General features: G+C 34.3%; 3 protein-coding genes across 10 annotated transcripts; 2 read left to right on the top strand and 1 right to left on the bottom strand.

The window, feature by feature from the left end:
• Window positions 1–247: 247 nt before the first annotated feature.
• LOC112295724 (ERAD-associated E3 ubiquitin-protein ligase component HRD3) lies at window positions 248–5409 on the top strand. 6 transcript variants are annotated; one of them, XM_090244684.1, is made up of 9 exons: window positions 248–947; window positions 1215–2042; window positions 2282–2539; window positions 2750–2935; window positions 3237–3545; window positions 3740–3958; window positions 4111–4434; window positions 4537–4812; window positions 5025–5409. In XM_090244684.1, the coding sequence occupies exons 2-9, from the start codon at window positions 1719–1721 to the stop codon at window positions 5208–5210; spliced, it is 2082 nt and encodes a 693-aa protein (XP_090100810.1). In that variant the 5' UTR covers window positions 248–947; window positions 1215–1718; the 3' UTR covers window positions 5211–5409. The 6 variants fall into 6 exon arrangements, with proteins under 6 accessions (XP_090100810.1, XP_090100811.1, XP_024403373.2 ...); XM_090244685.1 differs by having other exon boundaries at window positions 248–2042; window positions 4537–4741; XM_024547605.3 differs by having other exon boundaries at window positions 248–2042.
• On the bottom strand, window positions 5025–7597 carry LOC141044538 (chloroplast stem-loop binding protein of 41 kDa b, chloroplastic-like). The gene is made up of 2 exons (XM_073529083.2): window positions 6178–7597; window positions 5025–6057 (listed from the first exon to the last, which is right to left on the bottom strand). The coding sequence occupies exons 1-2, from the start codon at window positions 6379–6381 to the stop codon at window positions 5791–5793; spliced, it is 471 nt and encodes a 156-aa protein (XP_073385184.1). The 5' UTR covers window positions 6382–7597; the 3' UTR covers window positions 5025–5790.
• Window positions 7508–11455, top strand: LOC141044539 (uncharacterized). 3 transcript variants are annotated; one of them, XM_073529085.2, is made up of 5 exons: window positions 7508–7648; window positions 7957–8058; window positions 9562–9696; window positions 9915–10112; window positions 10443–11455. In XM_073529085.2, exons 3-4 carry the CDS (start codon window positions 9562–9564, stop codon window positions 10080–10082), a joined length of 303 nt encoding a protein of 100 aa, XP_073385186.1. In that variant the 5' UTR covers window positions 7508–7648; window positions 7957–8058; the 3' UTR covers window positions 10083–10112; window positions 10443–11455. The 3 variants fall into 3 exon arrangements, with proteins under 3 accessions (XP_073385186.1, XP_073385185.1, XP_090100812.1); XM_073529084.2 differs by having other exon boundaries at window positions 7948–8058; XM_090244686.1 differs by having other exon boundaries at window positions 7585–8058.
• The last annotated feature ends 6648 nt before the right edge of the window (window positions 11456–18103 follow it).

The raw sequence follows: 18103 nt of genomic DNA, 5'->3' as shown, positions 1-18103 counted from the left end.
TACAATTGTCTTATCTATACTATGTTATAATAGAAGTATATAATGTTGCTGATGTGTGAGTTGAATAAGAAAATTAGTAGCACTTGAAGTTTTGATGGAGGAATATGATGCCAACAATGGAGGGATGTAGGACCTATTTCCATAAGTACCACACTACATAATTTGTGGTATGTGGATTGGACCTCGAAATGGGTTAAAACATGAGTATTTTGATAAGCTATGAAGTCTTGGAGTATTTTTCAAATTTTGAGAAAACTCAAGGGCACATGTATAATTATCAAGAATATAGAGATTTATTATGTTTGTTGTTAATAGAGCATGTTTGTATGAGATTCTTAGTTACATTGTTCACATGGTCCATTACTTTATAAGTCAATAACTTGCTGACACACATCACTAGCAAAGTAAGGCCCTATTGCTAGCATACATGAATATTCATGTTTCTTTAACTGAATAGTGCACATTTTGAGTTAACACACAAGCACCAAGTCTGATGAGATTCTCTTCTGCAGTGGACAACTTATTCCACTTTTTGAACTCATGGAATACCAAGGATAAAGAATTAATAGCAGTTATGCTTTAGCATCCATGGAACTCCACATGCAAGTGTGCCACAGATTTCCAGAGAGAGTTTCAGGAGACTGGCAGTGCCATGCCATGCCTTGCTGTTGGTGCCACAATCCTAGTCTGTCTTGTTCACAAGCCTGAGCGGCCACATTTTGAGTTCATTTCATGGACTTACTCATGCAAGTTTGATGTGATTTTTTTTTTTTTTTTTTTTTTTTTTTTTTTTTCCAGTGGGGTTCCAGAGAATGTGGGCGCAAATCCAGAGAAAATTGCAGATGGAGGGATCCATGAGTAATAGTTGCTCATTACCCCTTGTCAGAAGCATTTAGGAGTTGGAGTCTTCCGCATGAATCCCTCGCAAAGCTCAGAAACATTGCTCAGTGAGTACCTTGTGATCGTGTTTTGCTTATTTGAAGAGAGTCCTGATTTCGCCTGTGGTGTGTTGTATGATGTTGTGCTTGCATTGTGAGTTGAGTTGCTCGCAAATGAGCAATCGGTTTCGATGGTTTTGAACAACTTGGAATGCTTTGGGACTGATCCTACTTTGCGACAGGAGAATGCACATTGTTTGAAAAGGATTGTGATTCTTTCTATGGACGATACGTGATACGTGTTATTTGGGTTGATCATCTGTGGTGTTGTTTCAGCATTGGTTGCGCCTTTTGGACAGATTCATAAGGATGATATATTAGGGTTTGTTTTGGGGGGGGGTCCTCAACACGAGCTAGGTTTCTGTATTGAACCGCTGCAGATCATCTGCGCAGAATGCAGATGTTAGTGGTGGTCAGGATCGCACAGTAATGCGCTCCTTGACTGGTTTGAAATCATTCTGGAGATTTCAGCTCCCCGGTTTGATAGTCCTCTTACTTAGAATGTGCTAAATAATCTCCTGAACTAGTGGAATGATGATTTATATGCTATGCTGCGCAACTTCAATCCTGTTGTGCTCGCGTATGCTTTCTATTGGATCTTCGTATATTTTAAAGATTCTGCTTTAGTTATATTCCATGAATATAGTTTGAGCCGATTTAGGTCTCTCCAGGGAACCTTGCAGCCAGAGTTGAAGCGTTTGAATCTCTGAAGTAGTGAAGTTTGGCACTTATTAGGGTTCCTCACGTTGTTCAGGATTTGGGTTAAGTCTCTTAGAGACGATGGAGGCTAAGCCTCATTTGGTATTGCTGGTTTCCCTACTCGTAGTTTCCGTTCATTTGGTATCATGCGCCCGGAATTTTGTCGTTGTATGGGATGCCGACGACATCCATAAAGAGAATCGTGATACTGGATCCAATGGAGAGGTCATTACGTTGGATGACAAGGATGAGAAGAAGGGACCATTCGGATTCATGGATCCTCAGGGACCGATTCTTGAGTGGGATGAATTCGGAGACACCGAAGAACCAATGGAGTATGTGGTCGATCCGGGCTCCTGGAGTCACGTTCTTGAGCATGAGAACAGGGGTGAACATCCTAATGAGGTCAGCACCCACAGTTTCATAGATTGATTTATAAAACGTGCTATTACATAATATAGTTGAAGGGTAGCCCATCATGCTAAACCTCTCATCGCAGAAATGTTTATATGGAAATCGATTGTCTTTTGTTCTGAACTTTTAGTAAATTATTACATTTTCTACAAAGCAATTGGCAACCTCTGAATAGGGTTGTGGTGCCGTGTAGAATAGCGGGTTTGACGCGTCATTTATTATGAAATCAGTATGCAGCTGCTGTTCGAAAGATGGTGGAGGGTTTGAGTAATGGAGAGTTGAGCGTGCTGAATGAAGCTATCAGGGGCTTGCAATCAGTCGCCGAAAATGGAAATGTGCATGCAGAATCTACACTTGCTTTCCTGTACGCGTCTGGTTCCGGTGTACAGCAGAGTGATGCGAAAGCTTTTCTGTATCATCATTTTGCAGCACATGGAGGGAACTTGCAGTCGAAAATGGCTCTAGCCTACAGCTATTCCAGACAGCAGGTACCCGGTTTGAGTTGTGTAACTATAGTATGCCATGTTTTAATCTCCAATTGTAGAATACAGTTCTTTAAATGTTGCATTGCTACCATCGCAACCTTTTAATGATCACTGAATTTTCACAATGTCCAGAATAATGGATTCCTTTGATGTTCGCGTAAGTCTTTTTATAATTGGTCGGAGTGCCCTGACTGCAGAAGTGTCCTGCTGTAGATGTACGAGGAGGCGGTGGTATTGTATTCTGAGTTGGCCGCGGTTGCTATGGCAAGTTTCATCAGCTCCAAAGATACCCCTCTTACGGAGCCCGTGCGCTTAAATGAAGGATTTGAAGAAAGCCGAGAATCTTTGAAAAAGTTCCGTGGAGAAGATGATGATGATTTTCAATTTCTAGAGTATCAAGTATGTGTCCAACCGCATGAGCTCAATTGGATAAGTTTTTTCCTGGAAATCATCGTGTAGAAGATTTAATCCGGTTTAAATAATTCCAGTTTAGGCTGGTTGTTAATTACTGAGCGAACTTATACGTGATCTTTTTAGAATCCGATATAGCACATTCCACGAAAGATGCAAGTAAGTTTCACTTGTTGTTGCAGGCGGTGGTATCAGGTGTGATTTTGTGATGGTTTTCACCGCCCTCGTATGTTTCTTTATGTCACACAATATTACTGAAGATGTATGTTGGTTTGAACTATGATTTCAGGCTCACAAAGGATATCCAGAGGCCATGTATAGATTGGGAGTGTTTTACTACTTTGGGCTGCGCGGGGTACGTCGAGATCATGGCAAGGCTCTGACGTGGCTTTTGAAGGCTGTGGATAAGTCTGATTCTCGTTCTATGGATCTCCTTGGGGAGATTTATGCTCGAGGATATGGTGTGGAGCGCAATTATTCCCAAGCTTACGAGTGGTTCCTGCAAGCTGCCAGCCAAAATCATTATTCGGCCTTTAATGGCATCGGCTATCTGTATGTGAAGGGACGAGGTGTTGCTGAAGGCAAGAATCTTACAAAGGTAACAACAAGGGCTTATGCTTGTTTCTAGTGTGTACAATACAGTTCAGCTTGAAGTGTAATTGAATCAACTTACTAGATGCTTATGTACAGCCCACATTAATCTGGACTTGCAGTATAAATGAGAAAACTGATGGATGAAGCTCATTAGCAGACGTTGGTGTGTTTCTTTTGAACCTGTGATTGAATGAGCAGGCCAAAGAATACTTCAGAAAAGCTGCAGAAGCTGGTGATTCACATGGCCATTACAACATGGGCATTCTTTATCTTAAAGGATTGGGTGTGAAGAAAGACCTTAAGGTGGCCTGTAAGCACTTCATGACTGCGGCTAATAAGGGACATCCAAAGGCATTCTACCAGCTCGCCAAAATGCAGCAGAGAGGGATTCCAGGGTTGAAGAGAGATCCGGCAACAGTTAAGCGTATAATTTTTTCATCTATAATGAGTGTTGGTCTGATAGATATTTTGTTTCAAATCATTAAACTATATGTAGTATCCTGTCATGAAATTAAGCCCATTGACTGATTGTGTAACTTGTCGTACGAACAATCTGCTGAATCATGTAGGCGGCGGCGCTCTTCAAAATTGTTGCAGAACGAGGTCCATGGGGTTCATTAATGAAGTGGGCACTTGAGTGCTATTTGAAGGGACAAACGGCAAAAGCTCTCCTTCTCTATTCACGAGCGGCGGAACTTGGCTATGAAGTTGGTCAAAGCAATGCAGCATGGATCTTGGAGAAGTATCACAATGAAGGAATATGTCTGGGTCAATCTGGAGTTTGTACCGACGCTGAGCGGCACCGGCGAGCACACATCTTGTGGTCCTACTCCTCAGAGCAAGGGAATGAGCATGCAGCATTACTAATTGGCGATGCATACTACTATGGCAGGGTGAGTTTGGGATTCGGAATACATAACTTTTTACTCAATTTAATTCAGAAAACGTTATGATTGTTGTTTTAATCGGCCTTCTCACAATTGGTGCACGTGCAGGGGGCTGAAAAAAATTTAGACCGGGCTGCAGAGGCATATAGGAAAGCACAGTTACAGCAGAACTCGCAAGCGATGTTCAATTTGGGCTATATGTATGAGCATGGTTTGGGTCTTCCGAAAGATTTTCACCTTGCGAAGCGCTACTATGATCAAGCTCTGGATACTGAACCTGCCGCTATGCTTCCTGTTACGTTCGCATTGATAGGTCTATACTTGCGGCAAAAATATGCTGGTAGTTTTATTGTAAGTTTTTGGATCACCAGTGATATGATACATGTAAGTTTTGCGGATTTAGATATGTCGACAGTCAACTTCTAGTCAAGAGGTTAGACAATGCTGTCATTAGTTAGTGTAATCCTTGCAATTCCTGTGTGAAGAGTTAGGATCTTCTGTATTGGGTAGTCTTCTCTCCATTTAGTTGGTTACAACTCTTGTTTCTGATGGTTTGAACTCTTGCATGAACATAATTCTTTTAACGTCTTGTGCAGGGGAGGTGGGCTGATGAAATTCTAAAAGCCAAACTTGATTTTGAGGAATCGTTCAATCTTTTTCGTGTAAACTATGACAACATGACGTTGATGACGCTCTTCGCTTGTTTGCTCACGGTTTTGTATCTTCGACAGAGGCAACGCCGAATGCACTATGGCCAATATGTAGATTCCTCACCGTCCTGAGGTAATGTTTTCCTGTTAGAAATGGATCCTATTAGGATGTGGAAAGTTGGTGGTAAACAAACTTATCTAATCCCATCTGAATTTTTGAGTTCATTAGCTTGAGGTTTGTTGGAGACGGTCAATACCCGTCGTTACAACTGTACATTACATGCCTCGGCCACATTTTAGCAATAGACACATTGGGCACCTATTTCGATTCCATGCTTGATAACTTTTGAGTAGACATCAAGTGAACATGGTTATGCCGCTTGGACACGTAATGGGTAAGATTATCATCAAGTTCATACTCAATTGTTCTCATACTCAATTTTTCAATATTTTTAACATATCTGAAAGGCGCATTTTGGGTATGCTCATTATGCAAACTCAAAAATGTCAACTTCGTTCTTCCTGAACATGCTTATCATACAGAGTGTATAATCTAAGGTGTCTATCTTGTTCCCAAATTCTATCACAGTTTGCTAGGTCTGTCGGGAATGAGAAAATGAGGTTTGCAGGTGACGCTTAATGGAGTGTAATCCTCAGCATGTATTCTCGATGAACTTGGCATGATGGTATCTTATAAAGCCTTATGAAATCACTATGGTTTTAATGTGCAAATCTGTCGCATATTTAACAATTTCCCGCTATACCTGGGAATTACTGGTAACAGGAAATCTAAGCAGCTGCGGTGGCCTTGATATCCTAGTTTCTCCAAGGTCATGTCATCGGTAGGAAAGTTGGCGGCTTTGCGGGAAGTTCCCCGCCCGAAATCAAGGTTGTAGGAATCCTTCCATCCGTCAATCAACCCATATTCAGGAGTGAAACTGAGCTCCTTTTCAACCTTCTCAGCAGACGTGAAAATATGCTGCACACATCCAACACCAAATTCTATGCGTCAGTTGAGTATCGAGGGGATTTGTACAACATGGACAGCAAACACAAACATCTAGCTCTTCAGAAGGCATTCAGTGAAATGCTGTTATACCTGATCTCGGAGTGAGAAAGCCTTCTTCTTGCTGAAGTCGAAATCCTTGGGGTTGTATTGCACTGTCCGAGGCACAGGGGACCCATCAGCTATGGCACTTGCTTTAGCGATGCCGTTGAAGGTTACATTCTTGGCATCGTTGATGTTGTAAATGTGCCCGTAAGCCTTCTCGTTCCCTAGCACTGTCACGAATGCCATGGCCATGTCCTTGACATGACCTCTAATGGAAACGTATCCTCTAACTGTGCTCGTAGTACCACGAATCCCTACATAAAGTGGATCCAGCCGAAACAAATCTTCAGATGTGTGCTTGCTTGGCGGTCACTCTGAATCGCCAGATAACCTACAAGAATCCTCTGTGACTGCGTCTCAAGTTGATTTCTTAGAAGCTTCAAAATCTTCTCTCAGTATTAACCTTCAAGACGAACTTTCAGCTGCTGTACCCGAGTACCTTAAAGAGCAGCTGCCTCTCAAGAAACATCTTTCTATCTCGACGTCCACACTGACAACACTGAAATCTCAACGAGTCTTCAGTTCCTCTAAATCTGACGCCATTGAAGCTTCACCCAGTCAAAACCACTCCCATTGAACCTATGTGTATCACGACAGGGACTCAATCCCAATTTGTAAAGCAGTCTAGTGCCTAACTTCCGGTATATGTTCCAACTTCGTCAATTCAGGGGAGTTTGTCTTGCTACAGTCCAAGTACAGCACCGAGGAGTCTGGGTTTACATACAAATCGAAGCATGGAAGAGTTTTCTAGTTCATCCCGCGAGCTTCGACATGGCGAGGGATCAGACACTACGCTTAGAACTCAGGAGCATTCGTTGTTTTATCACAAGGAAGACTTTCAGAGTCCGTTCTCTAATTACGTTGAGTGAGTGCCGGAATCGCTAATACACTCTGCAGAAATGCAGGCTGGATCTATGCTGTCTGTGATGAATCTTCACCTGGCGGAGTGTTTGTATAGCAAACATTGGCAATTACGAGGAAGAGTACTACGGCTTCGTATTGTTAAATCAAAAGCAAACAACTTGGTGGACGACCCTGTGCCTTCCTTCAGGTGTATCCAACAGTCATTTGCATGAAAAGTTTTTTCTGCGTAACGCATATCCTCAAACTTGCATCATAATTGTGGTAGATTGATGGTCATTTAGATCGTGCTCACTCAGTCTACAAAGAGCATTACTAGACAGCATCTGTACACTATCTGAGGAAGGGACACATAGTTCTGATAGAAGACTCAGGCATCTTGTAGACAATCCAGTCGAATTCAGAGATACATAGGTCAATATCAAATATCAAAGCTAGTTTGAAATGGAAATGCAAGAGAATAGAGTCCAGATATCAAGAAAAAGGAACGGTACTTGGGACCTACTGTAACTTTCAGACTACCCAGTGCACACGAATTATTGGAGAACACAAATTGATGAGAACTAATAATGCAGTGTGGTCTGTCTTGTTTAGAATGGTGAGCGAAGTGCTGCTTCGATCACTCAATGACAGTTGCCAATTTCTTCAGCACTTCTTTGCAGCTAAGAGCTTTGATCATGATTGATATTTGATCATGGTTAATGAATGCAGAAGCTTGTCAATAACCCCTCAAAGTTTGGTCTAACTCTAGCGTGCGTAGGAAATTGTTTCCATGTAGGGAATGACGTCGGACCTCACCCTTACTTTGTTCGTCACTTTGGACACGGTCATAGCCACCCCTAGTTGGTGCTAGCACGAAGCATCCGTCTTTTGCTGCCTAATGATTTAAGTTTGCAGCTGTTGCAGGCCGTGGTAACAACCTAAGCATCGATAATCTCACACCGAGAACTAGACATTTCATCAAAGGGATTCACAGCTGTTCTTCTTGAGAATTAAAGAGACCTCAATGTACGAACAAAAAAGGGACCATTTGAGACATTGATGTTCCTCTCATCATAGGAAGAGACAGGACTTAGTGTCCTGTCTGGACCTTTGCTGAAATTGACCAAATCCCAGGGCTATATCATCCTTGTTCTCATGTTCTGATATTTTGATGTTCACTAGTTAACATCAATCTTCGGGAGTAGCAAACAATTCTATGGTCTGGAGGTGAATCACGTGATTATGAGTTTCAGTAAATATTTCTGCTGAATCGTGTTAAATTTCACTGATGGGGACTAGAATTGATGAGAGAAAATTCACAGCATTAATGTAGAGGTGTGCTGTTCAACCATTTCGTCGTATCTTCAATATACATTCAATACTTCAAATCTTATTCTTCTCCATGGAGTACCCCTGTATGGAATAAAACCTCCCAGCCGAACAGGCTTCCCGTCAGATGCGCTCATGAGTTTCTTACTCCAATCATTCAATAGTGTAAATAGGGAAGTCAAAACGCAGTTGTCAAGGTCACCACAGAGGTTTATAAATTGATGGGTCCCTCTGTCGAGAAGTTCTTGAAGGGCATCAAGCCTTTGATTAGAGAGGTAGTTTACTAGCTATTCGGTCGAACTCCTTTCTTCATTGATCAAGTTCATGTGAAGCAGAACCAAACACATCTAGGCAAGATAGACCTGAACTTCATATTACTCGAAACAGACCTTCCAGATTCAGATTATGAGTTCCAAATTCCAGATTCCAGAGATTCCAGATTCCAATCATTCTCTGTTGATAACAACCCTACTTACCTTGCTTGGATTCGTATGCTATGCTCTCGAAATTGGATGTTAAAATCTGTAGAAATAACCACGCACAGATATTGTAGATTCAGACATTCGAAAACTTCCTTCAACTTAGTCTGGGAAACTGCAAAGATTTTGACCAATTTTCTAACATTCTAGTCTTGGAGTATTATGAAGTTCAGAAATAAACGAGTTTGTCACCTACTTCGTTCTGTAACCGCTGACTCATCTTTCCAGAAATCATGTTGACATCCTGCATTATTCCAGAAACCTTCAGATCCTATTATTTTACTGCCATCCGTCAGTCTTGCCGACATGGCGGACTGCAGCATATGAACTTGGGAAACTCCCAATACGTTTTATAAGGAATTTGCGAGCCAATCGGCGCAGGATAAAAAAATTGTTGAACGTTAGTGTCAAGTGCTGTAACTAAAGGAATTCTTTTTCCTGGTTTCCCTCTGCACCGATTAATATGTCCGAGGTCACGTTTGCTTTGCATTTCCTTGATGGCAATGCAGTCGCGGCAAGAACAGAAAGTTGAGGAACTTGAGACTTCAATAGTCTAGACCAATTCTCTTACAGAAGTTTCATCACAGTACGATCATATCACCACTGTCCTGAAAGTCGAATATAGCTGACTCGATCCGATTCTAGAAATGTCCTCGACTTAAAATTCTTGGTACTGTGGAGAATAGTCTGGAGAAATAGGGACTAATAATCTAATAAACAGATGCAGGAAAATGGGTGGGTCCATTCACAAAAACAGATTTCTTCAAGTGAAGACACAGTCGACACGGTAGAACTAGAAGCTTATTGTGAATCAGATAACGAGCATTGGCTGGACTATTCAATTCGTCCTCCCCAGGTGAGATTCTTGTATGCATTTGGATTGTTCTGCTTTAGATCCAAAGTTGGCAGTGCTAAGATACCCCTTAATTTTGTCTGCATGCTGAATCCAAAAGAGTACCATTTGTGCAATGTCACTCTTATTTGTTGAAGTGATTTGGAGTATCACTTGTTTCTTAATATATCATAATGTGAAAAATCCGTCTAACATGATTTGTACCTTGAAACGGAACACAGATGATTCTTCCGTTGACTAGGACAAGAATATGGACTCGTACTTATTCTTTGGCAAACAAGATAAGTGCTTCAAGGAAGATGATAACTTGGATCCGCATTTTTGTGAGCAGTGTCCCATGCTTACAGGCTGCTGCAAATGCGGAAAGATTGCTGAGATTTCATCACTGAATGATTACTACTTGTTCGAATGCGTATCAGGTAAGCAGTAAGAAAACTCCGAACATCCCCCTCACGCTACGATGTAGATTAAGGAATCTAGTGCCTATGTCTCCCATTAACATAGAATGTGAACTTATTGAAGCGAAACATGGCATGCCATATTCGTTGCATCACTATCCTGATAAAAAAGCGGTTGTTTATATAATGTTGACTTAAAATGTGGAGCTACTTTTTGGTTTGAAAAAAACTGAAATTGGAAATTGATATTTATAAATAGTTAATTGAAAATAGTTCAGAAAAGTGCCCTAGAAGTAACCAACTGAATCACCACTAGTACTGACGTGAGATGTCACATTACTTCCTCAACAGGATGTAAGTAATATCACGTGGTCAGCAAAGCTCAAAGGGGTTTGTGGATTCCGAGGAAAGTTCACTCTAAAAATCCTCCTTTCATGTCGGGAAAAAGAATGCCAGAAGGGTGGTCAAAACAAAAGCGAAGAATATAGTCCTTGGTCAATAGCCTGGCCACGCATGGTGTATGATGCAGACGACTGTCTGCTCCGATCATTGGTACCCTAGGAGATGTTGGATTATAAAACATTCAAGGCTCTTGTTGATGAATCTGATTGTGGTACTGATAACTCCACCCCCTGGATTGAACAGCTTTTGTTTAAAACCATGACCTTTTGCTAATGTCTGTCCCGAGGAGTAATGGGATTGAAGATGCTCCTCTGCCTCATAATCAGCATAGGTGAAGTATAAGATGATGTTTCTTCAATTCCTCTGCTTACGCTTACCCTGCCATTTAGCATTGGGTGCAGTATGTTTCTCTGGCTCGAACTTCCACTCCTACTGAGGCGCTCCAGAGACCGTTGCAGAGCCAGGGGAGTTGGAGCCTCTGGCGTACTTGATCTGTCAGACTTCTCTGCTTTGTCGACGCGTCAGATGTGTTCATCGATCTGTTGCACTGAATTAGAGGGTTCCGAGAGATTACAACATGCTTGTCTGCAAACATGCCTCAAAGGGATGGTGAACCTGAGTGCACCAATCATCCTGGTGTCTAGTTTTGTGGCACTGTGGGGTTGAACTTAAGGTGGATGATTCAATCAATCTCATTTCGCAGTTTTCAACTTGAGAGCGTACGATAAAATTCACTCTTCTTGAACCAACTTAGTGATAATTAATTATAAAATTTGGATGATTAGAATTTTTTTGTTACATCTTAATTTTTTAAAAAAATCAAGGTTGTATTGTTACTTTTTACTTTTGTTATGATCTAATCATATAATTGATAGCACTGATTAGTTAGCACATATCTTGCAAACTTTACAAACTTATTGTATCTTAATGTACATATAAGTCAAATTTGTGTATGTGTTCTTCAATTTCATAAAAATATTGGAGTTTATTTAATTCTAAAAAAAATCTAATGAAAGATATAATTTAATTTTTTTTTAATAAAATTTTAAAATTAATATAAGAATCAAGGTAATCTTAAATTAATCTTAGATTTTTTAAAATTATAACTTAAAATCTAGTATATCCAAATTTAATGCCAAATCCTAATTAAATTCCATATTTTATATTTTATAATTCTAAATTTATATTGAATTATATCTTAATTAAATCAAACACAAATTTTAAATCCAAATCAAATATTAAATCTCAACCTAGTTCTAAATCTGAATTTTAAGAATTAAGTGGACTTTACTTCAATACCAAAATAATTAAAAATTTAATTCTTAAACATACAAAAAATTATTTATTTATAATTTAAATTCTATCCATAAATTATTGTAATGATTAGATTAACTAAAATCAAAGATGTCTTTAAGCAAAAAATTCAACTACAATGTTTCCTACTATTTTATCAATTGCACTTTCTAAAAGCATCTATCTTCTTTTAAAAAATATATTCTTGTATTATTACAACCATCTTGCTAATTTAATAAAAATGATATGATCTAACTTTCTACAATAAGATCAAATAAAATATTTATTATGTTTTTAAATATTTATATAATATTATTTTAAGATATATTAAAAATTAATATTTTGACATATTGATAAAATTATATGCTACTCTATTTTAAAATCAATTAGCAATTGAAGTTAAATAAATATCTTTTTTTATAATAAATATCTTATTATAATTAATAATTATCAAAAAATATTAAATATTATTTATTATTTTTAAAATCTTCTAATTTGTGATAGCTTAAAGTTTTTAGGATCTATTGTAAGACCATCATTTAAAATGATATATAATAAAAAGTCAATTTAAATTGTATAAAATACACACTTTTCTATCTTGGTATAAAGTCTTACATCTCTAAATTTTTGTAATACACAATGAACTTAAAATTTATACTTTTTTATATTCTTAGAATATGTAAATATTTTTTATAGATAATAAAAAAAAATATTATCTATAAAATCTCAAGAAATATCATTCATTACATGTTGAAAAGCATTTGGTGCATCTTTGAATTTAAAAGGCATGATATTACATTTATAATATTCATTCTTAATTCAAAATGTAATTTCCATTAATCTCCTTCTTTAATGCATACCAAGTTATATGCTCCTTATAGATCTATATTTATATAGATTTTTGTTTATTTCATTTGATTAAAAAGTCATGATATCAAAGGTAGAAGGTATTATATATAGCCACAATGATCTATCATTTTTCTTCATAAACAAGATAAGAGTACATACTAGAGATTTTGAATGGGATATGAAGTTCTTAGCATGTTCTTATTAATATATTCTTTGAATGCAAACAAATCATTTTGTGATAAGCTATAGATTGGTCTAAATGGCAATTAAGTTTTTTCTTAAAGATCAATTAAATAATTATAAAGATGATTGTCTAAAAGAAAGCTACATTCTTCTTATTAAAAATATCTTGATAGTCTTTATACAAGCTTAGAATATTGCTTGAAGCCTTTCTATTATAAAAAATAAATAAAATATAAAAAATAAATTTTGATTTTTTATTTGCAATATGTATAAAATCTCTTACACCTTTTAATAACGAATTGAATGTACTACACTTATGACTTTCTACTTAAATACCAAAAGTTTAGATTATTCTATAGAAAAAATCAAGATTATAAGAAATCTAGTCTATTTGATGATTACACTTCTTTTGCTTTGATAAAATTAAAATAATTTGGTTGAAAAAAAATCTAATAACATTAAATATTACTAAGCTATTTTGACAATTAGTGGCTATTATTACCAATTTAGATACTAATGGACTTTCTTATAATTCAAGTTCTTTAAAAAGAGATTTAATTGAAGCTTGGTGGTATGGAAATTGCAATAGAGAGGTAGTCTTTGAATAGCATGAAACGACATACTTGATTTTGATATCAAATTCTACAATTATAATTCTTGATTAAAATTTAAATAAAAAATTAGAAAAAAAATCAAATAATTAGTAATGTGTATGAAGATCTTGCAATCTTATACAAGCTCTAATAAAGAATATTTTTATTTAGCTATTTCTAATATAAAAAGAGATAAGATTAGTCATCAAATAATAAGATTTTGTTGAAATAATAATTTATTATTTTATGTGTGGCATGATGGAATTAGGCACATAATTCCAAGATTAGATCAAAGAACATCCATAGTATAGTAAATACATGACAAGCTTAGACATTTTGGAGTATATAAGATACATTTTATATTGCACAATCAATATTGATAGAGTAATATATATCAATAAGTGGTTACATATGTTTTATGGTATAAAGTGTCTAATTAGGTTAAATCAAGCATTAACACCTTATCACTTAATTGAATCTTTTATCTATCATACATTTGGATTATAGTTGGTCTTTGGATTTTATTGGACTACTTATTGTCACCTTATATAGAGCAAAATACATGTTGGTGATGATAGAATATTTAAGCAAGTAAATTAAACTTATGGATTTATCAAAAAATTCTTCAAAATTGATAGCTATGGCTTTTCTTGATTGTATACTGGTACATTTTGGAGCATCTATTGAAGTCTTAATAAGTCAAGAGAGAGAGTTTTTTGACGAGTGTGAAGCTTTATATATTAAAGCTTTAATAGATCATTGTACTACCTTTAAAAATCATCTTCAGACAAATAGCTTAGCTGAATGGATTGTTTAGACTATCAAACATGGTTTAAAAAAGTATAAATTACTTCATAGCAACTATTGTGATTGAAACTTAATATTATTATAGATTAAAATAAATTATTATTTTAATAAAAAAGCATCTTTGATATCTTATAGTTCTTATCAATTGTTGTATGGATGGAAGTTAATCTTACCAAGCTGAGTATATAAAAAGCTAGTTCTAATTGTAGACTTAAATAATCCTAATATTTGAATTCAATGTCTATTCAATCAAGTAGAATTCTTTAACCAGGCCATTTCCATGGCTATAGAAAATTTATTTATTACTCAACATCATAATATTATATGATATGCTTGCATTTGTAGTTGAGCTTATCAATCTTAGTTACAAAGATTTTCCAAAACAAATTATGTATATTTTAAATATAAAATGCTTATAACACTTGATGTTAATATAAGGCATATAATTCTATAAGTAAAGGATATATTACCTAGTAGTATTTTATTGTTGGAAAGCAAAGATTGAAAAAAGTAGTGGAAACATTCAAAAAATTGTATTTCTTATTATCTTCTTATTAATAATTCTATAGATCCTAAATTGGCAATTGTACCAATTGGTCTTTTTTTTTTTATATGTGGTATAAAGAAAAGAACTCTTATCATGCTTTTGTGTCATTAATGCAAATATGGATGACACAAGCATCCATGTTTTTGTATTTAATGACATAAGCATATAGAATATTTGATATTACTTCTTTTGACTCTTCTTTCAGAAGATTAAATTGATAATAACCATAATTGATAAAGATAGGTGTATATTAAATAGAAAAATATATTATATTATTATAAGAAAACTCTATCAATGGTAAAAAGATAATTCAATCATCTTATTGGTAGTTAATATTACACATCAAATACTACTCCAAAACTTAATTTACTTGCTCCATTTGTCCATCAATTTAAGGATGAAAAACTAGAGATATTTTTATGTCTGTCTTTAGAGTCTTAAAAAGAATTTTCTAAAATCTTTATATAAATTGATTTTCTCTATTTAATATAATATTCTTTTATAATCCATGATAGCAATAGATATTACCAAAGAAAAGATTTTATTTTTTTTTATTTTTTTTTATTTATAATAGATTTTATATATAATACAAAATTTTCTACCTTAATGAATTATTCTACTATCACAAATATAGAGTCAAAAAAACCTAAGAATAGAAGTTCTATGATAAAATCTATAGAAGCAAAATATTATGGTTGTTTTTAAATAAGTACTGGCTAAAGAAGTCTAGAAGGTTGATAACAAGGAGTTTTTGATCTTAAACAAATGTCACATAATTATACAAAGCCTTTAAGTATTTTTTATATTTAAGGCTATCAATTTTTTTTTAAATATTAGCTCGTAAGTTTTTTTGCATCCAAAATATCCAACTATTAGAAAGTCATGACGAGCTTGAAGAATGCATAATTGTGCTTTGTCTTTAAGAATATGTAATTATTCCTTAAAATAGAGTAGATTGTTTTTGAATTCAAATTTAAAAGTATCTTGAGACTTAGAAGAATGATTCTTAATATCATAAACAAGAGAATTGAAAGACATACTTTGTGAATTATTAAATCAATTCATTGGTTGTTTTGAAATAAAAGAATGTATTTAGAGGGCAGAATTGTAATTATTAGGTGAAGATTATTCTAAAGGAGTTTAAATGAAAGAAAATTAGTATTAATATAAAAAATGAGTAATTATAGTAATTAAAATAATATTTAAGCGATAAGATTTAAAATTAAATTCATGAAAAAAAATACATTAGTACTAATTTTTAGTTCTTAGTTATCTTATTTATTTCTATTGATTCTTTTTTTTTATTTCTCCTTCTATTGGATAGATTCAAGCTTATATTATCAAAGAAAAATATTTTCTTTTAGTATTCTCTTAACTTCTTAGAATTATTAGAATTTCTAAAAATTAGTGGAATCATAATTTTTCAAAGTTCATAATCTTTTAAGAAATTTTAAGTTTAATTTGGTGGTACAACTTCCATGAGTTCTTTTATAAAATCATAATACCATTTAGTGTCATTGATATATATATATATATATATATATATATTTACTCTAATACTTATCTATATGATTAGATAGAAGTAAATGAAAGTAGATTAATTTCATAATATCTTCTAAAAAAAACTTCTTAGAAGCTTTATAGATGCAATTTTTACTTTATACATATTTATAATTGATTGATAGGTTAGAAACTCGGTCAATAAGTTAACCATATGTCACTTGTTGTACTAAAAAATAACATAATATGTAAAAATAATATGAAATATTATAAAAGTATGGATTACAATTAAAAATAGAATAGAATAGAATAAAAATTAAAATTAAAAATAAATATAATAGAATATTTATTTAATTTATTTAATTTATTTAATTTTATAATTTAAATTTTATAATTAAAGATAGAAGATGTTGGATTTATTAGTAAGAAGTTTAGAAGGGCTTTGAAGTCAAAAGTTTAATATTTTGACTTCTAAGCCATCTCATGTAGTTAAATAAGATGAGTGATAGAAGACTTCATTTCTATTGGTTGAAAGTCATGCCTAATAGGCTTGAAGATGTTATCTAAGACTATACTAGAGTTTGAGACTACTTTAGGGCGATCCATTCAAGGCAAGGCAAATCATTTGAGAAAAATGCAATGTATTCAAAGTTTGGAGATTGGATTCAAAAATTTTATATTTTAATCTAGAATTTGGATAAAAAATAGAAGTTGTAATAAAAAAGTTATGGTTTTTTGAAATTAGGATGTGATTTTGGTAGTGAATATTACTTTTAAGCAAATAGAGAGTTGTAGAAAAGCTTTGAAGAATTGAAAAATGAAGTTCAAAAACAAACTTGAAGAACCAAATTTTAAATAAAAAAGTTGATATATTCTAATCTAGAACAAAAGAGAAAGAGTTGTTGGAAGTTAGTGTTTAAAATTGGAATTATTAAATGAATTATTTTTAATGGAAGTTTTGATTTTTTCTATAGCTTAGGTTTTTGGATGAATTTTTGGCTTAAAATTTCTAAAACTATAGATGACCATGTTAAAAAGTTATATATAAAAAATTCATGATATTTGAGCATTAGATTTTTGAGATATGAAAGAACTAATATATAGGTACCTAAAAATTGATATATTATGTAATATCCAAAGACTTGTAATAAATTTATAGTTGAATTTTTATATGAAAGTAATTAAGAATATAGGTTAACTTATAGAGAATTTTGAATCCAACTAAATAATTAGATTGGAAGTTATTGAGTGATATATATATATATATATATATATATATATATGGAAGGGATGTCCATAGGAGTAGAAGTGATTTTAGGATATTTAGTTACATCTTAAGTATTCTTGTGCATCCTAGACTTGTGTATTTGATGAAATTATCTTTTTGAAGATAAGCTATAAATTATATTTGTATTTTATAATCTTGTAACTTGCTTGAGCGATTAGTGGTAGCTAGAGACCCAATGTTTTCTTGAGGCAACTCATTCTATTACAACAACACATTGGTAGCTTATAGAACAAGTTAATTATGTAGTACACATATAAAAAACTTACCTTAGAAGTTAAAATATGTATCTTATAAAGTCAACATGTGTTGTAGGTCCTATAGAACATTGTTATGTAGCTCTTAATGAGATAGTATATATAGAAGCAAGAATGAAGCCTTTTTTACTCTTATCAATGTCTTTTTAGTCCTTAGTCTTATTTCAAGACTTTTTAGTCTTATTGCTTCTAGAAATAGTCATTTTAGTTTAATATTATATCATCTTTGAGTGATTAATAAGTTTTTTTGAGTGACTTAAGAGTATTTTGGTCTTTCAATTCTTCAAGTTTTATAT

This window comes from Physcomitrium patens, chromosome 19, assembly GCF_059467195.1.
Source record: "Physcomitrium patens ecotype Gransden chromosome 19, ASM5946719v1, whole genome shotgun sequence".
NCBI lineage: Eukaryota > Viridiplantae > Streptophyta > Bryopsida > Funariales > Funariaceae > Physcomitrium > Physcomitrium patens.
This window is presented reverse-complemented; position numbering and strand designations above follow the sequence as displayed.

What these genes read in the sequence shown, in the direction of transcription:
- LOC112295724 (XM_090244684.1), top strand. Translation starts at nt 1,719, where the DNA reads ATGGAGGCTAAGCCTCATTTGGTATTGCTGGTTTCCCTACTCGTAGTT. An exon ending in GGGGTGAACATCCTAATGAG is followed by an intron (nt 2,043 to 2,281) that starts GTCAGCACCCAC and finishes TTATGAAATCAG; the next exon opens with TATGCAGCTGCTGTTCGAAA. An exon ending in AAGGCAAGAATCTTACAAAG is followed by an intron (nt 3,546 to 3,739) that starts GTAACAACAAGG and finishes TTGAATGAGCAG; the next exon opens with GCCAAAGAATACTTCAGAAA.
- LOC141044538 (XM_073529083.2), bottom strand. Translation starts at nt 6,381, where the DNA reads ATGGCCATGGCATTCGTGACAGTGCTAGGGAACGAGAAGGCTTACGGG. An exon ending in CTTTCTCACTCCGAGATCAG is followed by an intron (nt 6,058 to 6,177) that starts GTATAACAGCAT and finishes GGATGTGTGCAG; the next exon opens with CATATTTTCACGTCTGCTGA.
- LOC141044539 (XM_073529085.2), top strand. Translation starts at nt 9,562, where the DNA reads ATGCAGGAAAATGGGTGGGTCCATTCACAAAAACAGATTTCTTCAAGT. An exon ending in ATTCAATTCGTCCTCCCCAG is followed by an intron (nt 9,697 to 9,914) that starts GTGAGATTCTTG and finishes AACGGAACACAG; the next exon opens with ATGATTCTTCCGTTGACTAG.